This window comes from Manacus vitellinus, unplaced genomic scaffold, assembly GCF_001715985.3.
Source record: "Manacus vitellinus isolate BGI_N305 unplaced genomic scaffold, ASM171598v3 scaffold_27_pilon, whole genome shotgun sequence".
Taxonomy (NCBI): domain Eukaryota; kingdom Metazoa; phylum Chordata; class Aves; order Passeriformes; family Pipridae; genus Manacus; species Manacus vitellinus.
The window spans coordinates 10,053,918-10,063,255 of NW_021940039.1; the positions used below are offsets into that span (position 1 = coordinate 10,053,918).

The window sequence follows — 9,338 nt, forward strand, 5'->3', positions numbered from 1 at the left end:
AAGAGGAAAAAGAAGAGGAAAAAGAGGAAAAAGAGGAAAAAGAAAAAAAAAAGAAAAAAAAAAGAAAAAAGAGAAAAAAAGAGTGTAAGCATCTAAATAAGAGCTAAGCAAAGCAAGCTGCCCAGCCCCCCAGCACACTGCACAGCTGCCCCTCTGACCCGCAGGACACGGAGCTCGGGGCCGGGGCTCTGTTTCCCCACAACACTTTCCTCTCCCCACTGCTCCTGCTCTGCCTCGGCAGAACTGCAGATGCCAAGGGTGTCCAGCACCAGCAGAGCTGCCAGGCACAGTCAGCCCGGGAGAGGGAAAGGGAAGGAGGGTGAAGGAGGAAGGGCCCAGGGATGCCACCAACCCCCTCTGGCACAGCCCTGCTGCTGTCAGCTCAAACGGCTGTTTTCACTCTGAATACCTACTTCGGTTTCTGTTTGTTTTATTTCTGTGCTGACACACATCAAAACAAGCTGGCAATGATCCCTAAGGAGTCCCCATTAGCAACACAGCTCTGACTAGAGACCCGGGCTCTCTTATGGATACAACATTTTTCTGCCATCTCAAAATAAGAGGAACTGTCTGCCACAAGTTGCACACAAACTCAGATTTCAGAAGGTTAAAGAGTTCAAACACCACCAGCTTCCTCCTGTGCCTGCTCACCCAGAAGGTTTTTAAGCAGAATAAGGAGTGCCAGCCCCAGACACCACTGAGGCCAAAATGGAAACAACCAACAAATGCATGTGGTTGCACCTCAAGCATCACCTAACATGTACTTTTAAAAATCATATGCCACGAGAGAGCAAACTAACAATTCATCAAAGGACTACAGGAGATTCACTCAAGAGATTTGTGACAGTGTATGAGGATGAGAAGAGGATGTTCAGGGAATGTCAAACTGTTATTAATAAGTGCAAACTGAATTCTGAATTAAATACGTGGTTTTGTGAGCAACTGGAACTCGCACGAGCAGTTTCATCGATGGATAAAGGAATTAATGACTCAGCTGTGAGCTGAATACATGGGTCTGTGAGCATGAGACAGACAAACAAGCTGACAGCAAATGAGAATGATTTCAGACTAAACTTTGGACTTCCAGTGCCAATCTGGATCTCTTCCACAAGCCTCTTCCATCAAGGCTTATGCTTACCACTCACTGTGCTACCTCCACAGGGGAAGACTGGGTAAGAAACCCTTTGCTGGAGGAACCTTTACAGCTGAAGGGGCCTGAAAGACTCTCACACTGAGCTGGAGAGAATGAGACTCTCAGGCAGGTGCTGTGGGAACACTGCCCTAGTGTGGGATGTGTCTCCTGAAGTCCCTGCAGCCTTGGGAGTGCTCAGGGCAGACAAGGAGCTGGGCCAGACAGGCTGGAGAGTATTTGTGAGTCATTAAGACCACAAAGTTTTCCACTAAAAGTAAATGCACTCTAGGGGTGGGAACAGAGAAGCAAGAAGTCATGAAACAGGCTGATCCTGAACACAGAATGCTTTGGGTTGGAAGGGACCTTAAAGATTATCTAGTCCAACACACCTGCCATGGGCAGAGATGCCACTTACTAGTCAGGATACTCAGAGCCCCATCCAACCTGGCCCTGGACACTTCCAGGGATGGGGCAGCCACAGCTTCTCTGGGCAACCTGTGCCAGGGTCTCACCACCCTCACAGGGAGGAATTTCTTCCCAATATCCCATCTAGCCCTGCCCTCTGGCAGTGGGAAGCCATTCCCCCTTGTCCTGTCACTATCTACCTGTATAAAAAGTCCTCCTCCCTCCTTTTTATTATCCCCCTTAAAGCCCTGTAAGGCTGCAATGGGGTCTCTCCAAAACCTCTCAAACCCTCTGATCGTTTCATGTATCACTACCCCCCTAAAGCAGCAGGAACCCACCTGTGACTCCTGACAGGCCACACCTTCCTAAAGAGACAAGCAGGATTTCTTTCCTGTGATGGAGCAGGATGGAAACACTCACCCACAGCACTGAGGGCATGTTTGAGCTCCAGGGTGAAGGCCGTCAGCGGCACCTCCTCGGACACCGGCATGATCGCCACCGTGGACAGGTTGCTGGCAGGATTCCCAGCGTCCCACTTGCTGCTGGAGCTGTGTAATCCAAGAGGGTGACCTGTCAGGAAGGAAAGCACTTGCCATCAGTCAGCCCAGAAAGCCACAGCCTGGCTGTGAACAACGAAATGTCACCTTCAGGCAGGAAGGAAAGTGCCACCCAATTGCTCGACCCCAGAGAAATGGAACATCCTCCACGGGAGAGTTCCCACATATTGCATTTTAAGAGGATAAAGATCAGTTTCCATCATTTTTAGCTGCTGACATAACATTTGTGAGGAGGACTTAGGCAATGTTAAGAATATCTGGATGCCAGGAATAAGTTAAATGGAACATGCATTTACCTGACCTGGGAAGACAAGGATAAAAAACACTATTGAATCTCTTTGAACAGCCACAACTTTGGAACAGGCCCTGATTTAGCCCACAAGAAGAATCAGCTTAACTAACAGAAACTCCAAAATCTGTTTTAAGTATTAAAATACTCCAAAAATTAGCATTTATTTTTATGGCATTCTTGAGCAAGGAAATAAATACTTGTTTCCAACGAAGTTCTTATAGAGGATGTTTATCTCCACCTAGTTTTATTTCTTTTGCAGAGCTTTGCAGATATGGGCTTGGGAGCATTAAACTGAAATATGGAAGCTCTCAAGTAGCTGCAGAGTAACTGGGAAGTATCTCCAGTATAATTTGGTAGGATGAGTAAGGACAGAGATCTGGGCAGAGTAAAGCAGTTTTTGGTAGAAGTGTGCAATGAGTGTTACAAAGATCAAGATCTTCCCCAATAGCTCAGATCAGAAAAATGATGGGGATGTTCTTCAAACTGGTTTTATTCTCATACTCTTTCCTTCCTCCTTAACTGAGCCTTCTCAGACACTCTTACTCTGCTGCTAATGCCTGTCAACTCAGCTCCAAGTACACAATAAATTCTGACATCCAAGTTGGGATTTCATGTCCTGTTTATCTCATTTCGCCCAGCAAAGGCCTAAGATGTACCATTAAGATGAATTCTTGAGCTGGGCATATGGAAATACTTGATATACCCTGTGAAAAGCCATTCAAAGGCTCTCTGCCAGGGTGACAGTGCACTGCAGGACACAAAAAAACTCAGATAAACTTTTTTTTCAAGTATATTCAGCAATTGAGTTATTCATTTCAAGTCTTCTCAAACAGCTCTGCACAGAACATGAAATAGTTTTTCCAATTCTTTTTGGTGATCTTCAAGAAGATATGTGTAGGTTCAAACAAGTTACACATCACAGCTCAACCCCTTCATCTCCACCAGCCCTTCCCTCCTCAGATCTTCAGTGGTGATTCTCTGAACTCCTGTAACTGTCACTAATTTCCCTCCAGTTTTCTCTGTTTTCCCTATTCTGCCCTGTTTCCCAAACAGTGCAGACTCTGCCCAAGGCCACTGAGGTTTAAGCACAGTTGTCACCAGGCATTTGTACACAGCTGGTTGTGCCCAGAAAGCTGAGTATGTGAAGAAAGAGCAGAATTTGAGATTCCCTCCTCAAAACTGCTCCGAAACAGGAGAGTTGGTGACCCAATTTTCAGTCTCCTTGGAATATTGCAAAAAATACAAAAGCAATAAAATAATAAAAGTAATTAAACCCCCACAACCAAAGAAAACCCAAACAATCCTCAAGAGCAAAGAACCCCACAACGCCCTCAGTAGTCAACATGTGTCTCTTCTTTTAAAAGCTGCTGAAGCAAATTGGGAAAATTTCCTCCTACTCCCTTCAATCAGTAAATAGACTTTGAGTTGGTGCTGCCACAAACACAAAGCTTCAGAACCAACCCATAGCAGACCCTTTCCTCCCAGACAATTCATTAAAATAATGCAAATACAGACATATTAAGTCAGTCTCTGTGCAGATGCCACTGAGCACAGCTCTCTGATTCCAGCCCACTACAGCTGCTATTTCCAAGGTTCCCTTTGCACTGCTCTTGCAAGAAATGCCCAGGAAATTTCACTGCACACAGGCAGCAGCACTTTTCTATCTCAACTGCAGATCCCTCCATTCCCACACTTAGTTAACCATGCTCTGCCAAAAAAATGTGTACACATAATAAAATCACCATCCACTTGTGCCAAAAGCTATTACAGATCACAGGATGGTTTGGGTTGGGAGGGACCTTAAAGCTCATTTCATTCCACCCCCTGCCATGGGCAGGGACACCTTCCACCAGCCCAGGTTGCTCCAAGCCCTGTCCAACCTGGCCTTGGACACTTCCAGGGATGGGGCAGCCACAGCTTCTCTGGGCAACCTGTGCCAGGGCCTCCCCACCCTCACAGGGAACAATTTCTTCCCAATATCCCATCTAACCCTGCCCTCTGGCAGTGGGAAGCCATTCCCCCTTGTCCTGTCCCTCCATCCCTTGTCCCAAGTCCCTCTCCAGCTCTCCTGGAGCCCAGTCAGGCACTAGAAGGGGCTCTAAGTTCTCCCTGGAGCCTTCTCTTCTCCAAGCCAAAATTTAATGACAAATTCTCTTTCCAAGTATGTGCTGTTTCCAGATTTAAGAATGTAAGTCTGGCTCCAAGGAAGCCCAAGTAGTCCAGGAATGAGTCTTACCTCCCTGCTGCAAACTGCCAAGGATCTTCTCTCCCAGCAAGTGAATAAGTCGAGTCACAACCTGGCAATGGGAGAGAGAGAGAAAATAAAAATAAACAAACATTCAGGCAGAATGTACTGAAACAGAGCATCCACACACCCAGACTTCCAAACTTTAAGATGCTCTCTCAAGTTGAACCTCACAGAGACAAGGGTTTAGAGCCATAACTTCTTTCCTGGCTGTAACAGCCAGCGACTGATCATTTGTCTTGATTTCTTTTACCCTATTTTACTTTATTTTGGAAAAACAAGAAAACAAAACAACCCCACAAAAGGCAATGTTTAACTTGCTTTAGAAACAAAAGAGGAAAATCTGATTATTTGGGGAAACATGTCCAATTGCATCTCAGGTTCTCCTCATTTCTCTCTCAGAGGGCACCTGCACCTCTCAGTCACTCTCACCCCTCAGAGGCTGTTGTGCCCCTACACCTTTTGTAGGTGCTAAAGGCTCCAAAAGGTTCAAACCTGTGCTCCAACAGATCCCCTCAGGTTCCATCTGACCTCCAGTGAATGGTTTACAGTAACCAATTTAAAACATCTTGAAAAAAAAGTGATAAATGCACTCCCTAAACATCTGCAGAATCGGAACAAGCTGCCTAAGAAATTGTTTTCCTCCTTGAATTATGTTTGCCTTGTACCTTTGAAGGGACAGATGTTTTCCCAGCTGTTTTGCCAAAGGACTTACATCAATATAAACCAATATTCCAATAGCCAAGTGTACCTCCAAACTGTCAAGCCTCTCTCCAGCATGAACAATCAATAATTCCTGACAAGTGGGGTAGCAGAAGACTAATCATTGCAATAGCAAGAACTGACAGACTTGGAAATGCAGCATTTATTCTGAAAGCTCTACACAGATGTTCTACCAAATAATAGAGTTATTTAAATATATTAAGAATAGGGCAATCATTAGATACTCTCCCCCAGACAAATAATTCAAAGTTGAAATAACTCAGGAGGACATAAAAAAACCAAACCAAAACTATTAGAACAAAATTTCCCCAAATTCTTAACAAGAGAAACAAGCAGCAGCACATGGAACCTGGGATCCTGGCCCTGACAGACACACTGTTCCCACAGGAACAGGCACTTCAGGAGGCATCTTTCACAGAGAGGGCCATGTAGGCATCAAGACAGGTCAGCCTGTCCATCAGAACCATTTATATGACCTGTTTTAAGAAACAAAATCTACAGCAATAAACTGCCCTGACCTATGAAACTCTGACATGAAGCACCAATATATTTTAAGTGTCTGTTCACTGAGGAAAAAGAACAAACAGGAGCCTTCCAACACAGGGTGAGCACAGAGTAAGAGCTAAACAAGGTTATTTCAGGGATTTAATAGAATGGCTGGGGGTGAGGGGACCTTTAAAGCCCATCTAGTCCAACCCCTGTGCAGTGAGCAGAGACATCTTCACCTGGATCAGGTTGCTCAGAGCCAACCTGGCCTTGAACGTTTTCAAGGATGGGGCAGCCTCAACTTCTCTGGGCAACGTGTGCCCGTTCTGTCCCGTGGCTGCAAGCTCCTGGAGATGCCACATGAACAATCTCTTCAGTGACCCAATTTAAAGTTCTTTAGAGCCCCTCTTACTTGCCCCAAGGGCAGACACACAGTGCCCACAGCAGCTGCACCAAGAGCACCGATGCAGCTCAACCCGCTGCCACCACCGAGGGATGTTGGAATGACGGTGGCTCCTGATGGCAGACAAGCTCTCAGCCTCCTCCTTCCTCATCCTGGGACCTCAGACAGGATATAAAACGCTTCCATTTGTCCAAAATACAGCAGAAGCTGACAATCACCCAACCACACGACTCGTTACCACTCCAACACCTCCAAGATCTGTGGTTCTGGGATTCAGAACGGCGCTGGTGGAGCTACGGAAAACTGCCCCAGCTGTGGGGAGCAGGGAGGAAATGAGGGAATCCTTAACAGAAATGAGACTGATTATCCTTCCTAAGGCACATGACCTGCCCCAAACACCTTCACTACACCCAGCTCACATGCATTCACCCAAACCTGCCCCAGCCCAGCAGGACCTTCCCTCAGCAGTTTTGGGAGGTGCTATGAACGTTTTACACTTCAGAAGCACTCCAGCATCAGAATTTTAATTACTTACTAAAACCATCTCCTGTATTTATAACTTTTTCTGCTTTACAGGCAGCTAAGGAGAGCTCCAGCTAAGTTACAAAATATGTCCAAGGTTAATGATGGAACTAAGAATAGAACCTATTGGTCTCATTTTCCAGTTGGCTGCTCCTATTACCGGGAAATATTATTTGTCTTGTTTGCTGGAGCAAACCTTACAGCCTTGGGATGTATAGATAGGGAAAATTATTTCCCTGGTGACTTTGTACAACAAGAAAGCTGCAAACCATAATGGGATGAGTCACTGTCGCAGTCATGGCAACGTCGCAGGAACATCAGTTTGGGATCGGAGCTAAGAACTGGCCTGAAATTTCCATGGGGTTTTATATCACAGACACCAGACATCCTGCCACAAAAAGGCACTGTTTTCTTTTAAAAGAGACTTGTCCATCCATCTGAGGGAAAAGTCAGTGTAAATCACATCCCTCCATCGACAAGAGACCCAACCTTCCAGGACTGACCCACAGCCCTCACTGTGCAGGGCTGCCAAATTCAGGGCAGCCGGGGAGAGCTGCAAGCCAACGGGGGAAAATCATCCTTCAGCCTTCCAAGCACCTTTATTTTCCTCCCTCCACCCAGCAGAAGGGCATGAGAAGGAGCAGGACAGCTGGATGATGATGACAAGGAAGCCAAGGGACCTGGGAGAGGACTGGGACTGTGTGGAGGGGGCTGGGTTAGCTTGGGCAGGGAGGAGGAGGAAGCAGGCAGGAATCAGCCCTTGGGTTAGGAGCTCTCTGACAGGGATTGAAGGAAAAGAGTTATTCCAAGTGTGCCTGGAGGAGATGGAGGCAGGAGAAGGGCAGGTAACAGGGTGCAGACAGTGCAGACATCTGGGCTGTGATTCAGCCCAGTCACCCATGCCCACCCTGCCTGTTCAGCTGTATTTCACAGGAAAATCAAGGTGAGGGTCATTCTCTTCTCCCAGGTAAGAAGGGGCAGGACAAGAGCAAACAGCCTCCAGTTGCACCAAGGGAGGTTTAGGTTGGATATTAGGAAACATTTCTTCACTGAAAGGGTGGTCAGGCTGCCCAGGGCAGTGGTGGAGCCACCACCCCTGGAAGTGTTCAGAAATCATGTGGATGTGGCCCTTGGGGACGTGGGTTAGTGGTGAACATGGAGGTGCTGGGTTGGTGGTTGGACTCGATCTTGGAGGGCTTTTCCAACCTTGACAATGCAGTGATTCTGTGGAAGCTCTAGGAACTGGCAGTGAGAGTTTGGGCAGAGGGGGAAGGCAGGAATTCTGGTGGCACAGTTACCCCATTTCCACGGCGTCACCGTCGCCCAGGGCTGCACAGCCTTCCCAGTCGGAAGCGTCTGCCGTGCTCATCCCTGCGGCACATCCTGGATTTTACACTCTTCTAGCACCAACCACCCAGCCCTGCAAACACACCTCCTGCTGGCACAGGACCAGGTGGTTTAAATGTAAGGTTTGAAGAGAAATCTGCACTGCAAGAAGGCAGCGAGTTGGAGCCCAGACTTATGGAAGAACACCAGGAGGTTTCTAAATCAGGAAAGGATCATTAATTGCCTGCAAAGTGAATGCAAGTTTTGGACTCCTCATGCTATGGATAGAGCTGAGCTTGGTTTAGTTTGGGAGAAAGCTGAATTAATCCTTCCTCATGACTAGGAGGTGCACTAGCATCAGTTAATCAGAGTTAATCACTGCGACTGATAACGAGCAGTGGAGCCATTGATCAGACACTTCTGCTGTCAGGCCAGGTGTGCACAGAGCCCTAAAACTGAGGTTCCCACCCAGTGCTCCAGGCTCAAGCTGGGAAAAGACTCAAGGAAGGTCACAGGGGCTTTGCCAGCACCTAAATATTCACTACAGGGGCTCACGGTGCAAGTCAGGACTCTGGAGCCTGGGCTGGGAAGATGCCTGAGTGAACTGTCAAAAATACCTCCAAAGCAGACAAAATCCCACTCTCCTGAGGTTATGCAAAGGAGTTTTCAGGCCAGAAGGAAATAATCTGACCTTACAAGTCTAAAACATTGAGTAAATCTCCATCTCAAAAGCTACTTGGGGCTCCAGTGCATCAGTTCTGTTCCACAAAAGCCCCCAAACCCCTCCTGTTCTCCTGGACACCACTGCAACTGCAAATCCATCCCTCTGGCCCAGAGCAGGATGTTGAGATACACATTTTGAAAGGGAAATAAACCATTCCTCCTCCTCCTGCCACCCACTCCCCTTTTCAGATTAACTCCCAGAATACTTTTGTGCAGGGCACAACAAGATAAAGAGTTTTCCTGTTTCTCGAATTGTGTTGGAGAGCACTTTCCTCAGCACAATTCCACCTTTCTGACCCGGCTTACCACTCTCCACTTCATCTACCTTAGAAACACATTGTTTTCCTGGCTGCTTCTCAATCAACTCCATCCCAGTAAGACCCACTCAGGCTCTGTCACCATCCCAAAGCTCCCTCCTATTGATGTGACAGTCTGTTCCTGCAGCTGCTACAGAGCAGGCTCTGGGAAATCATTAATTTCCCCTCTGCTTAACTAATGTTCATGGAATCATGGAATCATAGAAT

The 9,338-nt window shown here is 47.0% G+C and overlaps 1 protein-coding gene across 1 annotated transcript in view; it reads right to left on the bottom strand.

Moving 5' to 3' along the window:
• PNPLA7 (patatin like phospholipase domain containing 7) overlaps positions 1 to 9,338 on the bottom strand; it is a 132,867-nt gene that overhangs the window by 63,401 nt on the left and 60,128 nt on the right. The window contains exons 20-21 of the mRNA XM_029960607.1: positions 4,623 to 4,683; positions 1,958 to 2,107 (exon numbers count right to left, since the gene is read on the bottom strand). Coding sequence (XP_029816467.1) covers positions 1,958 to 2,107; positions 4,623 to 4,683 — 211 coding nt within the window. The remainder of the gene's footprint in view (positions 1 to 1,957; positions 2,108 to 4,622; positions 4,684 to 9,338) is intronic.